At 46.8% G+C, this 16,838-nt stretch overlaps 1 protein-coding gene across 4 annotated transcripts in view; it reads left to right on the top strand.

Moving 5' to 3' along the window:
* TTF2 (transcription termination factor 2) overlaps positions 1 to 11,492 on the top strand; it is a 43,721-nt gene extending 32,229 nt beyond the window's left edge. For all 4 annotated transcript variants that reach the window (XR_011390502.1, XM_051858758.2, XM_008264602.4 and 1 more), the window contains 6 exons: positions 344 to 514; positions 4,120 to 4,178; positions 4,969 to 5,119; positions 5,684 to 5,766; positions 7,379 to 7,453; positions 10,382 to 11,492. Coding sequence is in view for 3 of the 4 variants with exons in the window: in XM_051858758.2 (XP_051714718.2) it covers positions 344 to 514; positions 4,120 to 4,178; positions 4,969 to 5,119; positions 5,684 to 5,766; positions 7,379 to 7,453; positions 10,382 to 10,526 (684 nt within the window). In the remaining variant the exon portion in view is untranslated. The remainder of the gene's footprint in view (positions 1 to 343; positions 515 to 4,119; positions 4,179 to 4,968; positions 5,120 to 5,683; positions 5,767 to 7,378; positions 7,454 to 10,381) is intronic.
* Positions 11,493 to 16,838: the final 5,346 nt, after the last annotated feature.

Genomic DNA, 16,838 nt, shown 5'->3' with positions numbered 1-16,838 from the left:
GTGAAAAGTTATCTTTGCACTGGAAAGGGAAGTATGTTCCCGGATCCATGGTGGTGTGTGTTGACTATCAACAGCTTAATTGACTTGCTTTAGGTGGGAAATACAGAATTGTGCAATCTGGCAAGTCTTTAAAAAAGTTCCATCGTTTGTTTTATCTGTAATCTAGTTAAAAAAAAAAAAAAACAACCTATAGGATCAGGGTTTCTCTGGGGATTGACTGATGAGGAATTTTAAGACATCTTGCCATGTGTGATGTCATACAGCGAGAACCTCATCAGCAAGCAGTAAGTCTTGCTTCCTCAACTGCCCAGCTGCTCCTGTCCCTGCTCTTCATTCTGCTCAGGCCCTGGACCCAACAGAACTGAAGAGCGAAGGCCTTGTCCTATCCCTGGAAGAGCAGCTCAGCGCTTTGACCTTGTCCGAACTCCATGATCCAGTCCCATCGCCTACGGTTTCCCTTAATGGCACCTGCTTCAAGGTGGAGCTTTTTGAAGACACACGCGAGAGCACCAAGGTACTTGGGTCACCATGTTCTGGTAGGGACCTGGAACCCTTGTGCATTTTCCTGTATGAAGGCACTTCAAGTGGCTTACAGCCATTTGATCACAGTGCTGGAACTCTCAGACTTTGGCTGATCAGCTCCTCATTTCATTTCGTGAATAACCCGGAAGCTTTATTGCAGAGTGGGCAGTGAGAGAGAGATTTGGGACAGCACCGGCCAGCATCGAGGCAGGTTTTCTGTCATGGATCACTGGAGGAGCCTGCTACGTTTAAACTAGGGACGGGCCTAAGGGAGTGAGCAATTTGTTTAGGGAAAGCTTGAAAGGAAAACCAAAAAGGCTTGACCCTCGGGGCTATGTAATACACGCGAGCGCCCATGGCTGTGGCTTGTTGAAAGGCCTCCATCTGTGAGGGTTGTTTCCCCGCAGGACCTCCCGTCTTCATTAGTCATCCTGTTCTATTTTCATCAGCGCTTTGAAGGCCGCAGAGTTAGGAGGCCTCAGCTCTGCTGAAACCTGAGTCCTGCCCTTCTGTTGGCTTGGAATGTGCACCATTACCCTGTGTGCCCTGAAAGCGGCTCGGCCATTCGTAGTCTCAGCCTCTCTCTTGAAAGGCTTTTTGAAAAAATTGTAATGGGAAAGGAGGTCGCTGCCAGGAGAATGGTATCATTTAAGAGAAGAAATGCCTTTTAATTAAGATTCTGAAGCATTTCCCCGGGTCTCGGCTGTGGATAACAGAGAAACCTAACAAGCACCGCATGTGGTCGGAGTTCACATTCCGGGGCTTTTAGAGCCAGCTATTGAGTTAAATAGTTTAGTGCTCCTTGTTTAATACTCGGGCAATAACATTCACAAGGCTTCTTACTGTACGCCCATTAGCAATAGTTCAAACTGTTTAAGGTTGTTTGAAATAGGGAAGGTATCTTCTCACCAGAATCTGACTCCAGGGGCCAGTGCTGTGGCATAGTGGGTAAAGCCGCCGCCTGCAGTGCCAGCATATCATATGGGTGCTAGTTTGAGTCCCGGCTGCTCCACTTCCGATATAGCTCTCTGCTGTGGCCTGGAAGGGCGGAAGAGGATAGCCCAAGGCCATGGGCCGTTGCACCCATGTGGGAGACCCGGAGGAAGCTCCTGGCTCCCAGCTTTGGATCGGCTTAGCTCCGGCCATTGTGGCCAGTTGGGGAACGAATCAGCGGATAGAGGACCTCTCGGTCTCTCTCTGCCTCTCCTCTTTGTGTGTAACTCTTTCAAATAAATAAATAAATCTTAAGAAAAAAATGATTAAAAAAAAAAAAGAATCTGACTCCATCTCATGAACAATGAATCCAGCCCTCCAGCTTTTGCACGCGGCATCGCGGCACCTTCCACCATCCCAAGCTGTCGAAACGCCAGTGTCTTCAGTGTCTGTGCACTGGCCGTAGCTTAGAGAGAAGTGCACCTGCTCTTCCCCCTGCCTCTTCAGACGGTGCAGTCCTGTGCTGCGCTTTTGGCCCCGGCGTCAGAATGTTGGTTACGACTGATGCCGCCTCATGCCGTGGAGCCCTCTAGGTTGCCACTGTACTGATGACAGCCTAAAATGTGGGATCCCGGGGGTCCCTCAGAGTTTATCTCCTTATTTCTAAGGAACCTGGGTTCCATGTGGTGGCAGGATAGGAACTATACTCATTTGTCTCCCAATCTGTCCTGGTGCAGTTTTCTTCCTCCTCTGCCCTTCTGGGCATGCATGCCAGGCCCCTCAGAGGCCTTGAAAGGTCATTCATAAGACCAGTCAGAAGAGTGAACCCTGCTGCCTTCTGAGTCAGGCCCCATGTGGACTTGAACGCATCCTCAGGTTCTGGTAAATAACCGGAGAGCTGCTTTGGGAGCTTCAGCAGCCGACTGGCCGGTTCCTCTTCTTCCCCAGCAACATTTGGAGTAGGTCTTCAAGTAGAAAAAGCGCTTTCAGCTTCTTCTGCAGATATTAAGATAATACCCTCTCTGTTCCTGCAAGGTGCTGCGGGCTAGGCCCCAGACATGTGCTGCCCTTGCTTTCTTGGAGCGTCTGAAGTTAGGAAGCAGGACGTGATTAATAAGCAATTAGTATATGGTGTCACAGGAACCGTGGTAATGGAAATAGTACAGAGGCAGTGGGCACCTAATCCATACTTTGGGGGTTGGGGAAGACATCCAAGAAGAAGTGACCTTAAGCAGACATGGAGACAGCTGTTCCAGGGAGAGAGAACTGAGTGGACAAAGATGAGATGAGGTGTGGCTTATTGAAAGCACAATCTGGTATAGTTAAGGTGTCGTTTGAGAAGGGTATAGTGGGAGGTAAGCAGGGGTCAGAACAGCAGGGATCTAGCTCTTTTTTTTTTTTTTTCAAAGTGAACAAAATGATTTATTTTTTTTTTTTTGACAGGCAGAGTGGACAGTGAGAGCGAGAGAGAGACAGAGAAAGGTCTTCCTTTTCCATTGGTTCACCTCCCCCCCGCCCCCACAATGTCCACTACGGCCGATGCGCTGTGGCCAGCACACCGTGCTGACCGAAGCCAGGAGCCAGGTGCTTTTCCTGGTCTCCCATGTGGGTGCAGGGCCCAAGCACTTGGGTCATCCTCCACTGCACTCCCAGGCCACAGCAGAGAGCTGGACTGGAAGAGAGGCAACTGGGACAGAATCCGGCACCCCAACCAGGACTAGAACCTGGTGTGCTGGCACCGCAGGTAGAGGATTAGGCTAGTGAGCCACGGTGCTGGCCTTATTTTATTATTTTTTAATGTCTGTTTATTTTCATCTATTTGCAAGGCAGAGTGACAGTGACAGAGAGGTATCTCCCATCCATTGCTTCATTCCCCAAATGCCCACAACAGCTAAGGCTGAGCCAGGCCATAGGCAGGATCCCAGAACTCCATCCAGGCCTTCCACATGGGTGGCAGGAGCTCAGGCACTTAAACCGTCATCTGCTGTTTCCCAGGATGCATTCGCAGGTAGCTAGATCAGAAGTAGAGAAGCCATGACTCAAACTGGCATTTTGATATGGGATGTGGGCATCCGAAGTGGCAGCCTGACCTGCTGTGTCAGCATGCCTGCCCCATGATGCAGCATTTTTTAAGGAGCTCGGGCTTTTTCCTCAGCAGGAAGCTGTGGAAGGGGCTTCCTCCAGGAAGTAACTTGACAGACAGTTTAGAAATAGCTTTCTGGATGCCGAGAGGAAAGTGAAATAGAGACACATAGAGGAAGGGCATTTAACCTAGCAGTTAAAGCACCTGCGTCCCACATCCCAATGCTTGGGTTTGATTCCTGGCTCTGCTTCTGACTCCAGCTTCCTGCTAATACACACCCTGAAGGCAGCGCTGCTGGCTCAAGTGACTGAGTTCCTCTCACCCATGTGGGAGTCTTAGATTAAGTTCCTGGCTCCTGGGTTTGGCCCAAGCCCAGCCTTGGTGGTTTCAGACATTTGGGGAGTGAACCAGTGAATGGGAGCTCTCTCTGTCTCTCTGCCTCTCAAACAAATAAATGCAAAGAAATAAAAACAACCAGAGCAGAGCATAGAGGCAATCCAGGAGACTGAGTAATTTAGGTAAGAAGATGGAGAAAAATGAATTATTTAAACTACACTGTTAATGTACTACACTTTTCCCAGATAGCATCTCTGTTGGCAGAACTGGAGGCCATCCGAAGCAATTCAAAGTCCCAAAAGAGGTACGTGAATTATTTCATTATCCAGACAGACATTGGTTGTAATTAAGTAAGAAAAATTGGTATTGCTGATAGTCACAAATCCTGTCTCTGTACATCAAGGACCTGAGTCGTGCTCAGCAGAGAGCGCTGAGGTCATAGCACAAATGCCCTGTGATTTCTAATTAAAGTATTTGTGGCACAGATTGAAGAGGCCATCCCTGGAGAGTCAGGGTGAGCCAGGCTTCTGCAGAAACTCTCACAGGAGAGAAGCATGGGAACCAAAGCAGGGGTGTGACGGCAAACTCAGTGAGGGCGCTCCAGCAGGGCTGGTGACGTCTTGATCGGGTGCTCGGATACTTGGGGGTTTGTTTCGTCAGTTGTTATGCGTTACCTGGCTGTCATACATCTGCATGTGTGTATATGAAATACTTACATCTGAAAATGTGAAACCAATGACACCACAGCTGGGGCCAGGGCAGCACTAGCAGCTTGCTGTTCTGGCTGGCGCAGGGAGGGGCCGGTGTCCCGTCCCTGTGGGCCCACAGGTCTCTGCGTGAGCACTGGGTCCCTGATGAAAGGAGGGCTAGGGATGTCACTTTAGCTACTGCTTTTTTTTTTTTTCTTTTCTGATATCAGCACAACAAAGCTATAGAATGGACCTAGAAATAACTAAAAGCATTAGAATCTTATACTGTGACCCCAATGGATGCCTTTCCCCTTGGCAGCAGAATGCCAAGGGCATTAAAGCCCTGCAGTGGGTTTGTTTAATGTATTTTGGAGGCATGGGTTTTAATTTTGTCCTTCTTTCCAGTGTTATTGTCTCTCAGTGGACCAGCATGCTGAAAGTTGTAGCACTGCACCTCAAGAGGCATGGCCTGACTTACGCCACCATCGATGGCTCCGTCAACCCCAAACAGAGAATGGATTTGGTGGAGGCATTTAACCGCTCCAGTGGCCCTCAGGTACGAGCTGGTCACATCAGAGCTGTATAATAAGAAACAAATAGTTTGCAGAGAGTTGTATAGTAACTCAAAGATATTCACAGCCTAGTGGCTGGCATCGTGGCGCAGCATGTTAGGCCTCCACTTGCAATGGCAGAGTGGCAGTTTGAGTCCTGGCTGCTCTGCTTCTGATCCAGCTCCCTGCTAATGCACCTGGGAAAGTAGTGTAAGGTGGCCCAAGTGCTTGGGACCCTAACACCTATGTGGTAGACTAAATTGAATTTCCTGGCTCCTGGCTTCATTCTGGCCCAACCCCAGCTATTGCAACCATTTGGAGAGTGAACCAGCTGATGGAAGACCTTTGTCTCTCCCTCTCTCTGCAACTCTGCCTCTCAAATAAATAAATAAAATCTTAAAAAAAAAAAAAGATTTGTCAGTGGTAACATTTAAAAAAAAAAAGCTGAAGGAAATTTGCTAAGGAAGACATTGTTCATCTGTATTGATCTTGGACTTGAACCTGAGGCAGAAGAGAGATGTTTGGGAGAACAAGTCTATATAAAGTTAATGGTGTGTTTCCTTTTGAAGGTTATGCTGATCTCTCTCTTGGCTGGAGGTGTTGGTCTAAACCTGACTGGAGGAAACCATCTCTTTCTTTTGGACATGCACTGGTAACAATGCTGGATGTTTCTTGAGTTGTCCGAGCATGGCAGGAAGGCCAGTGGGCTAGAGGGGTGGTGAGCACTACTGATGAGAGTGCTCCTATGGTGAGGGAGCTCTGGGTCATGGAGCTGCCTCGGTGCCTGCAGGTCTAGAAGCATTCCTAAGCAGAGTGAAGGTCTAGCTGACCTGAGCAAGCAAGGCTTCAAATGACTACTGAAAATAGTTCATTCACTTGATTGTTAATGTAACAAATCTGTTGCCATGGAAACTGGGAGCACAGCTTTCCTCCTGGCTAGGAGCTGACATCACCTAATTTTACCTCTTCTCCAGAATACTGTAATCTAGACATATTTGTTGAGATCCAAGGATACTTAATCTTAAAGAAGGAGGAGAAGCATTACTCCCAAGGGAGAAAGAATTTTCTAAGTATGTTAGAAATACACTAAATACAGAGCCCTTGGCTTTGTTGCATGTATGTCAACACCAGGAGCACAAGACATCCTTCCTGAGTTCTTGGGTTGCCAAGGGAAAAGTCTTCTTAGCACCAGTGTCTGGTTTTTTAATTGGACCAGTCAAGGGCTGCAGACACCACTGCTTGGGATTGTCATTGGTTGAAGTCTCCAGGAAGCCCAAATTGGTACAAACAGGCCAGCCTGGAGAATGTTGTGTCTGACTTGAGCTCCCCTACATCTGAGAGAGGAGAAAGCATACAGAGATTATGTGGTTTTCTGAGTTGGAGAATATCATCCAGGGTTCTAAAGAGGTTTTTTTTTTTTTGTAATTTTCATTTTTTATTACTTTTACACTGATAGTTAACAGGTGGTAGAAAAGTTATATATAATTTAGCTATACTCTTCAACTAAAGATAACCAAGAAAGTGATATCAGTGCCTTTTGAGTTAGCCTGCGACTATCCAACCTCAAGACAATTTCCCCAAAGACTGACAAATAATTACATATAATTACCTAATAAAAATGATAATATAGCTCATGAAATTATAATTACGCATTATAATTTAGATATTAGATTTCATAGACTTGGTTAAATTTTAATTTGATAATCTTGTTTATAAGATAGGACAAAATATAAGGGTTCAATAGTAAAATAGCCTGATTTGGAGTGATAATGTGACTCTATAAAGAAGGAAACAAGTTAAGTCTCCTTAGTTGAATTACAGAATACGAGAGTGTGAGAAAGGTGAGTATTCAAGATTCTTTGCCTTCACATTTGCAGGGAGAAATCCAGAGCCTTGTGGTTACGTAACTCGTCCAAGGTCATCCAGCTAGCTGGAATAGAATAGAACCAGAATTGAATTCTGATTTTCCCCTACATTACTTATTATTGTCAATTGATGGTAGGTGCTAGCAGTTATTCACAGTCTGACCCCAATTTCTTGTTAGAGTCTGAGATGATTTCTCACTGGTCTTTCTTGGGCCTATTTAGCCTTTGTAGGCCACATAGTTCTCTGTGACATATTCTTTGCGTTTCGCTTTGGTTTCTTAAGTTCGTAGCTCAAGAATCACACAAAAACTGGCTGTGTGCTGGGTCTGGCCCCTAGGCCATTGTGTGCCACCCTGGCCTGGGATGTCAGCACCTTTGAGCTTTAACTCTCTCCAACAGGAATCCATCACTTGAGGATCAAGCTTGCGACCGGATTTACCGAGTCGGGCAGCAGAAAGATGTTGTCATTCACAGGCAAGTGAAGGTCCCCACGGCCCCTCCCAGCTCTGCTTTGCTGCAGGTCCTTCTTGGGAAGTGTTGTAATAGACGGTGAGGTCCACGGTGATCACCTTACCGCCGAGGCTCCTGAGGCACCACCCTCAGGCCAGCGGCACTCAGGAGCCAGAGGAGCAACCAGGCCAAGCAGCCTGGAGTTGGTCACTGCCAACATCACTGTGTGTGATGGCGAACCGTGTCTCGGTCAAGGTGGCCCATGAAAGGATCCTCTTCTCTGTCTTTTTGCTTTGAACTTTGAATTTCAGACACACAGAATAGTGACATGAATAGTACAAGAAATGTGCACATTCTGCCTATATGTGCATGTGTGCATAAACTTCTTTCTGGACTACTTGAAAGTAAGTTGAAGACATGATGCCCCTTTATTCCTAAGAACCTTAGTGTGCATTTCCTAAAAATAAGGCCGATCTCTTATATAACCATGAAAAAAGATGGCCAAAGTGAAGGTGTTAACAACACACTGCTGTTCCCTGGTCTGCAGGCCCGGAGATGTCCTTCGCGGTCACAGCAATAGGAAGTCCAGATGTGCGTGTGCTGTGGTCATGACTTTGTCCCCTCGATCCAGGACACTCCCTCAGCCTGTCTGTGTGTGTCACGACGCTGACGTTTTTGGGGAGCTGGTTATAGTGCTGGCTATGTGCAGACCCTTCCTCTGAGACCCTCCTGTCTTTAAATCCACAACAAAACCTGCTGCAGTGCTGTGGTCCACTCTCTCGATGGCCCTCTCTTCCTTCTTCCTTTTCGTGACCAAGGTTCCTGGAGGATTGGAAATGACCTCCTGCCTGTACTCGTGTATCTCCCATGCACTCCCAGGCTTCACTGTGGCTCCACTGAAACTGCTCTTGTAAAGGGAGACCTGAGACCCCAAAATTCGCGAATACAGTGACTGTGTTAGCTTTCCTGCCTTCACCTCGGCTCATTCTGCGTGCCCTTCCCTTAAAAACTCTGTCAGCTCCAATAAGTCAAAATCTGTATCTCCAGATCCAAGGACTCCTAAACTTCAGACCTGGATATACAGACCTCTGCCAAATATCTGACTCCGAGTGCCCACGGTCTCATCAATTACTCATTCATTCATGGGTTCAGCTCCTAAGACTCATACCTATTGAGCACCACTATGTAGCAAGTACAATTACATGTTCCAGGGACTCAAACTGAAATTTTTTCTTTCCTCCTAACACCTTGAGTCTGCACATTCTTCTGTATTTCTTGTTGTTAGGAATAGTATCCCTGTTTCTCTAATCTATAGCCAGAAACTAGATCCTGCGTCTTTCTCACTTTTCACATGCCAGACCTAGTCACTGTATTTTCTAAGTATTCCTGATAGCCATCCCCTCCCCACTGCCACCTCCTTTCTCCAGCTGTAGTGACTCCTGTCATCCCACTCTTCTCCTTCTTCAGTGGCTCTCACTTTAGGATAAACTCTGCGTGTCTGAGATGACATGCACAGCACTCCGCATTCCCCTCCCAGTCTTCCTTCTGGAAAACCTTTGCTCATCCTACAAGTCACACATTAAGAGCTAACCCTTTACTCCGTAACGGAGCCTGCTCTGACTGCCTTGGGCAGATTTCTTTTCCCTTCATTTGCACGTTGGACATACTTCTGGTATAGCACTAACCAGATCATATTATTCTTGTTTAATTTTCATGTCTGTCTGCAGAGCAAAACCATTCATCTCTCAAGTCCCACACCTCGCATGGTACATGATAAATACCAAGTACTTAATCAAGTACTTGTTGAATGATTGAAAGAATGACAAAATGGCATCTTCTTCGTTTGAAAACCCTGTTTTCAGTATGAAACAGCCAAGAAATTAGACACTGTTCTTAAAACCATCTTGCACATACCTAGCAGAAACTTGGTAACCTTTGAGGCCTTGGACTATCAAATAGAACTTATGTGAAAACTGGATCTCTTTGCTTTTGCATATTTGGGTTTTCTTAATTACCTTAATTGTAGAAAGAAATTAAGGGCCCAGCATTATGATGTAGCAGGTAAAGCCGCCTGTGATGCTGGCATCCCATTTGGGTGCTGGTTTGTGTCCTGACTGCTACACTTCTGATCCAGCTTTTTGTTAATGGTCTGGAAAAAAGCAGTGGAAGATGGCCCAAAGGCCCAAGGGTTTGGGCCCTGTCACCCATGTAGGGTCTCCTCTGATGAAGCTTCTGGCGCCTGGCTTTGGCCTGGCCCAGCCCTGGCTGTTGTGGCCATCTGGATAGTGAACAAGCAGACAACAGATCTCTCTTTTTCGCTTCCCCCCTCTCTGGAACTCTGACTTTCAAATAAGTAAATAAATCTAAGAATGAGAGAAGGAAAGAAAGAAAGAAATTAAAAGTCAGTCTGAGTCCATTAAGTGGACATGTGTTTAATCAAGGTTATTTGGATCCCCTAAACATGGCATTCTTTTTTTTTAAATATTTATTTTATTTATTTGAAAGTCAGAGTTACACAGAGAAAGAGAGGCAGAGAGAGAGAGAGAGGTCTTCCATCCACTGGTTCACTCCCTAATTGGCAGCAATGGCCGGAGCTGCGCCGATACGAAGCCAGGAGCCAGGAGCTTCTTCCAGGTCTCCCACATAGGTGCAGGGGCCCAAGGACTTGGGCCATCTTCTACTGCTTTCCCAGGCCATAGCAGAGAGCTAGCTCGGAAGTGGAGCAGCTGGGTCTCGAACCAGCGCGCATAATGCGATGCTGGCACTGCAGGTGGCAGCTTTACCCACTATGCCACAGCGCTGGCCCCCAAAACATGACATTGTTAACTAAACCTAGAAAACTTGAAGTAAGCTCATTTACAAACTAAAGCATAATAGAAGCCTGGATGATATTAGATATGCTGCTTTGGGTTTTTGTTAGTTTACAAATCAAAACCATCATTTGTTTTTTAGATTTGTGTGTGAGGGAACAGTGGAAGAGAAGATCTTGCAGCTCCAAGAGAAAAAGAAGGATTTGGCCAAACAGGTTCTATCAGGATCTGCAGAATCTGTCACGAAGCTCACCTTGGCGGACCTCAAAGTCCTTTTTGGCATCTAACCTTGTTTTCAGGGCACATAACAATGCCATTGCTGGCTTGTGTTGGGATCTGGGACTGGCCACCTAACCATGATCCTTGAGTGCTGTTCTTGGTAGCCCATTCACCTCCTCAAAATGAGGCATGATCTTATCCCTAGAACTGAGGGTACCCTATTGGCTAATCAATCAACATGTTTAATGAACTGCATGGGAACCAGTTGGTTTTTAAGCACTTTGGAGTTGGGTCATTTTGGAAACCACTGGCAGAAATGTATATAAGGTCCGGTGGAGACCAGAACATCCCATTTCCTTTTTCTCAGCTGTTGGGAGAGCCGCCGTTGTTACCTGCTCTAACACGGCCTGCACCCATCTCTCTCTCAGCTTGCCCAGGACACTGCCCGCAGAACCATCTCCTGGTGGATGGGCAGGGTGGATCGCTGTGGCCAGCCGGCTGTTCCTGTGCAGCTCTCAGGCTGAACAGGGGGTGCTTTGCATGAGGGTACTTCAGAAAGCTCACAGAATATGGAATTCATAAAAGATGTTTATTTTGTTGCAAAAATATTTTGAAATCTGTGTACTTTTTCATAATATACATTTCTCTGAACTTTCTGAAGTCCCCTCATGTATAGACAGATGTTGAGCATAATTGTATCATCCAGGATCAGTGTGTCATTTAGTAATGTATCATCTTGATATCAATGTGTGTGCCACTTAGTATTGATTATCACTGTGTCATTTAGCATTTGTGTCATTTGGTATCATTACACCATTGAGTATTTCATATGTAGTATTTGTATCATACAATTTAATATTTGTATAATTTTTATTACAAATTTACAGTATTTGTAGAATTTAGTATCATTTCATTTAGTATTTTCAGCATTTTGTTGTATTGTTTAGTAGTTATACCACTGTATCCTTTAGTGTTTGTATTATCATTGATATGATTTAATAAATGTCTTTGACCAGGTAGCAAAGACAATGCCATATGTTCACCCCATTTCCTTTTCCTCCTGGCTACTCAGCGACTCTGTCTCCCAGTGGTCACTGCCGTCTTCCACGTTACTGTCCTAGTTAGCCTCTAGGCTGCCTTCCAGGTCTTGCCTGTTGTGGCCGTTTGGGGAGTAAACCAGTGGATGGAAGCCTTCTCTTTTTCTGTCTCCCCTCCTCTTGCCCTATAATTCTACCGTTCAAGTAAATATATCTTTTAAGGAAAAAAAGAATCATAATTCTTCCTCAGTAGAAATATTTCCTCCTTTCATTTGGTTTAGGAGAGAAACCCTGAGTTAGCCCAGTCACAGCGTGGACTGAGGGAGGCACTGGGGCAAAGATTCCCCTGAGGACAAGATGAGGAGACTTACAACAGGAAGGATACTGCCCTGTGGAGAGAGTTCTGGTCTAGAGCTTAGACCTAATTCAAGTTCTGGGGCTGTAACCTTGAAAGAATCGTGAACTCTTCCACAGCTCCGTTTCCTCATTTGTGAGGGGGCATTGTTTTCAGAACTCAGCAGCTACAGCGTGGACCCTGATAAAATCAGGAGGTGAAGAAAGTACAGTTGCCCTCTTAAATCACGCTGTTAGGCCAGCACAACATAGAGTCACCTCAAAAGCAGTGGCTCCTAGCCAGGAAGAATGTACAAACCCTGCTCAGCCATTTGCTGACTGTACAAGATTAGGCTAGTTACAGATTCCTTGGGCATCTCAGGCCTTCCATCTGTAGGCTGTGTGGGTTTTCAAAAGTTCCTGGAAAACATGTATTATGAAAAAACTGCATTGATTGCAAAATTCTTTTGTGCCAAAATAATTCTGCTTTTCCATGAACTTTTTCAGACAGCCTCCTATCTCATATTCCACAGCACGTGTGCTTACTGTAGCCTGGTTGACCACATAGATATGGATTAGTAATGTCAATCAGAAGTAAGTGAGATGACCGTTACCTGTGTCCGTTCCAAAGCACTGTTTAGGGGAGAGGAAGTCTTAACTCTCAGGTTCAAATATTCTGGCTTTGGGTTTGGAACAGTTCAGGAATTACAGCCTACAACCTACAATTTCCAGATACTCAGCCCATTGACAAATGTAACCTCTGGGAAGGTAGATTGCTAGAGGTGTCTTAAACCATTTCTCTAATTTTGTTCTGATTGTAAGTTGGCAGAGCCATATAATTATTGTCTTAAGTAGGTGAGAGGCTATCGATGTGATGTGGATGCAGAGAAAGTTGGCACCAGTGTCCCAGAAGGGTAGAATATACTGAAAGTGTATTCTTCGGTCCTGGTCCTGAGATGGAAGCGTCTCATTACGAATGCACACAAGCGGCATTCTGGTGTTCGTCTCAGGCTCGTGTTCTCTTTAGTTCGTGTGGGGCAGTTACTGAGGGTCTGGCTGTGACAAGGAGGGTCTTCGCACCCTAGTCACGGCCAACCTCCCGGTGCAGCGCCCTCACCGACGTGCTGCGCCGAGCCCTGCAGCACCAGCCCGCTTTCCTGCATGTGGCACCACTGCTGCTGCATTTTCTTCCGACACCTGCCTGCCTGCCTGCCTGCCTCACCAGATGAGCAGGGATGCTACGAGGATTCTGGGCTGTAAAGGGCCGTGCAGGTCCCAGTGTTACTGCTGAGGACAAAGTCCGGGAATAAGAGGATGAGGCAGCAACACGAGCGCAGCCTGAAGAACCAGGTAGCGAACCTTCCTCAGCAAACCGCAAGGCTCCCGAGCAGCAAATTCACACAGGATTCCTGTGTGACGGTTACCCTCGCGGAAGGTTCGGTTTGGCTCTGCTTTGGCTGTCTTGCTCGAACAAGAGCATGGTGCGTGCCGTGGCTGGGAATCCAGGAGCCCTTCAGAGATGCCATCGGGACTCTTACTGCCAGGCAGTCATTAGGAGTAGCAGTACGAAGAATTACTATGTTTCTGTGGGACAGGACCCTTTTCCTAAGTGATCATGCATGGCGATTTGATAGGGCTGTTTCTAAACACCCAGCTGTTTCTTCTTTCTGATTCCCTCCTGCTCAGTGAAGCGGCGTGTAGCTGGGAGGTGAGGCCAGGTCCTCCAGCACTGTTAGGATGACCAGTACCCACTCGGTGTGGCCTGGCATCGTGCTGTCCACCATAAGACCTTGAGAGACTTGGGTTTACAAGGTGGGATGTGGTACTAGCATTTGTCGTGTAGCCTCTAGCCCTTGGAAAAGGCAAAAATAACTAAAGAGCAGACCTGCAGACATAAAAATAACGATAACAAACTCAGAATTCTTGGGCATATAACCCGGGTTAAAATGTTTTCATAACTGAAAATGAAATCGGGGCCAGTTACAGTGCAAAGCACTGCAGGAATCAGTAGTTTCAGAATGAAGATGGAGCTGAAAACAGCCCAGCCGCTAAGGGTGGAACTGGGAGATGGGTACGTAGCCATACAATGTATTTGCTATCTTGAGTCCTCGCTAAATCTGGCTGTAGGCACATCATGTATGAAAGGAAGGAAGGAGAGCAAGAATCCCATTTCTGTTGCTTAATTATTCACACATTAGTTCAAAAATATATAAAGACTATTTACTCCGTGCCAGGGACTGTTGGGCCCTGGGGCAAAACCCAGCCAGGTCCTGTGCTCCTGAGGCCTCGTGGCTGGTAGGCAAGACAGGCAGGAATAAAATAGCCACGGAAGGCTTTGAGGCAGGGTGGTGACAAGTGCTTTGATGAAGGGTTTGTGGAGCCAGAGCTGACAGACGGGTGTGTCCTGGCACCAGAGGTCTTTGTGGAAGTGCAAAACTGAAATCAGTAAGTAGGAGCCAACAAGGCAGAGCGCAGTGCCTTTTCCCATGTTCTGCATCTACTTTGCACTCACTTCATCAAAACCACCTCTTAATGCAATCAAACCTAATGCCCAGGTGTACGTCCTCGGGCAAAGCTGAGCGCCAGCTGTACTGTGGAGATCAGAGAGCCCGTGGACTGACAGGTTTACGTGTGTGTTCATCATCCAAGATGGCTGATGGTGTTTATCCCGTTAGAACATCCCAGGGGACTGACACTCTAAACTGTTCCTCTTTTTTCTTACCTGTTACACCAGAGACATACTTACATCAGAACACAAAGGTGATTGCCGAGGCACACCTTTGAGACAATTCCTAAATCCTCTAGTTCCACCTTCCTCACCATGCAGCCTTGGGCCCTGTAGATCAATCACACTGGTCTCTCAGCTGGCAGGGCAGTTGAATCCACTCCATTGTGCAGGCCAAGGAGTGGCAGCGCCCCCGCCCCGCTCCCTGGAACTTCAGATCTTAACAGAAGCGTTACCCCTACTACTGCTTGAAGGCTAAGGCATTAGCCAGACACTAGATGTCTTAAGCAAGTTTTCCAGAGTAGTGTTGTCCAGTTACTGAAACAACTGAATATAAATAGTGAGGTTTTTTCAGCCTGTTCTGAAATCAGGTTCATTAAAAGATGTATGGGAAGATGATGTAACACCACCAGCTCTTCATGGCAAGCAGTTCCCTGGATGTCTGAGGTAATGGGGAGGTGCAAGGCTGGTCCCTCAGGTGCATTCAACTTACCCAAAAGGTTTAAGAGAAGGCCTAGATTGTCTCCCAAGTAGTCTTTGGGTAAGCGACAATTACTGGGGTGTTGGGAGAAGGGAAGTCTGGTTTGTAAAGACAGATTATCAAGGCGATCCCAACAGCCAGCGAGATAGGAGAATTGAGAAGAGTGACGCTGCATAAACTGGGTGAGGGAAATGTTTCCTGGAAAGGAAGGCTACCAGGTGTATGAAGGCTGGTAAAAGGACAACTGGCCTGTGCATGCTGTGACTGGACTCCACTGGTCACCTTGACAAGGGCTGTCGCAGTGTAGGTCTGGGCATGAGACTGATGATTAGATCCAGGAGTGAGGGTGGCAAACACTTCTTGTGAGGTGTTTTTACAAAGGAAGCACTGAGAGGTTGCTAAAGGAGATGTACATTTGTTAGGGACTGGATTATTTCCCCAAAATGCATAGGTTAGAGCGCTAATCGCCAGTGTGACTGCTTTTGGAGACAGGGCCTGTAAGGAAATAATTAAATAGCGTCGTCAGGGTGGGGCCCTAATCCCTAGGGACTAGTGTCCTTGTAAGAAGAGGAAGAGAGACCAGGAGCACAGGCACACGGGGAAAGGCCACGTGAGGACTCAGAGGAAGGCTGCCACCTGCAAGCCAAGGAGCGAGGCCTCACCAGACACAACCCTACCAGCACCCTCCACGTGGACTTCCAGATTCCAGAACTGTGGATTAAGCTACGCAGTCTGTGGTGTGGTTATGGGGGCTATGAAGACTAATGCAAAAATCAAGGAAAATTTGCGTTTTTTCTTTTAAGATAGAATTCTTGTAGAATGTTTCTTTCTTTAAAAATTTATTTATTTGAGAGGCAGAGAGAGAGAGAGGTCTTCCATCCTCTGGTTCACTCCCCAAATGGCTGTAATGGCCAGGAACCAGGAGCTTCTGGGTCTCCCACGTGTTTGCAGGGGCCCAAGCACTCGGGCCATCTTCCACTGCTTTCCCGGGCACGTTGACAGGGAGCTGGATCAGAAGTGGAACAGCTGGGGCCGGCACCGTGGTGCAGGTTAATTCTCCACCTGCAGCGCCGGCATCCCATATGGGTGCCAGTTCTAGTCCTGGCTGCTCCACTTGCAGTCCAGCTCTCTGCTATAGTCTGGGAAAGCAGTAGAAGATGGCCCAAGTCCTTGGGCCCCTGCACCTATGTGGGAGACCTGGAAGAAGCTCCTGGCTCCTGGCTTTGGATACGCGCAGCTCTGACTGTTGCGGCCGTTTAGGGGGTGAACCAACAAAAGGAAGACCTTTCTATCTCTCCTCTCACTGTCTGTAACTCTACCTCTCAATAAATAAATAAAAATCTTAAAAAAAAAATAGTGGAGCAGCTGGGACTTGAACCGTGCCTATATGGGATGCTGGTGCTGCAGGTGGAAACTTAACCTGCTAAGCCACAGCGCCAGGCCCCATCATGTTTATTTTCTGAATTGGGCACTGCAGTGTGTAGAGGTAGCAGGGCGCACTGGAGCAGTGTTCCGGAATGGAATCTAGCATACAGTGTAGAAGTTGGCTTTTCATAGGAACACAGGTAGACTGGTAGAATTTAGGAGGGCAGGAAAATTGTCTTCTGAATCCTTTTATTTTCTTGGTGGAATATGAAGCAAGGTCTTAAGTGGACAGGAGAGTTGGGTTTGAAATTGGATTGAGGAGAAGAAAGTATGAAATGACTGTTTAGGAGAGTGGGAGGATAAATGGACTAGTGAGACATCAGGCCTTTGGGCAAGGCTAAAAGTCCACTGAAATTAGGCCATACATTTCAGTGAGACT

This window comes from Oryctolagus cuniculus, chromosome 7 (genome assembly GCF_964237555.1).
Source record: "Oryctolagus cuniculus chromosome 7, mOryCun1.1, whole genome shotgun sequence".
NCBI lineage: Eukaryota > Metazoa > Chordata > Mammalia > Lagomorpha > Leporidae > Oryctolagus > Oryctolagus cuniculus.
This window is presented reverse-complemented; position numbering and strand designations above follow the sequence as displayed.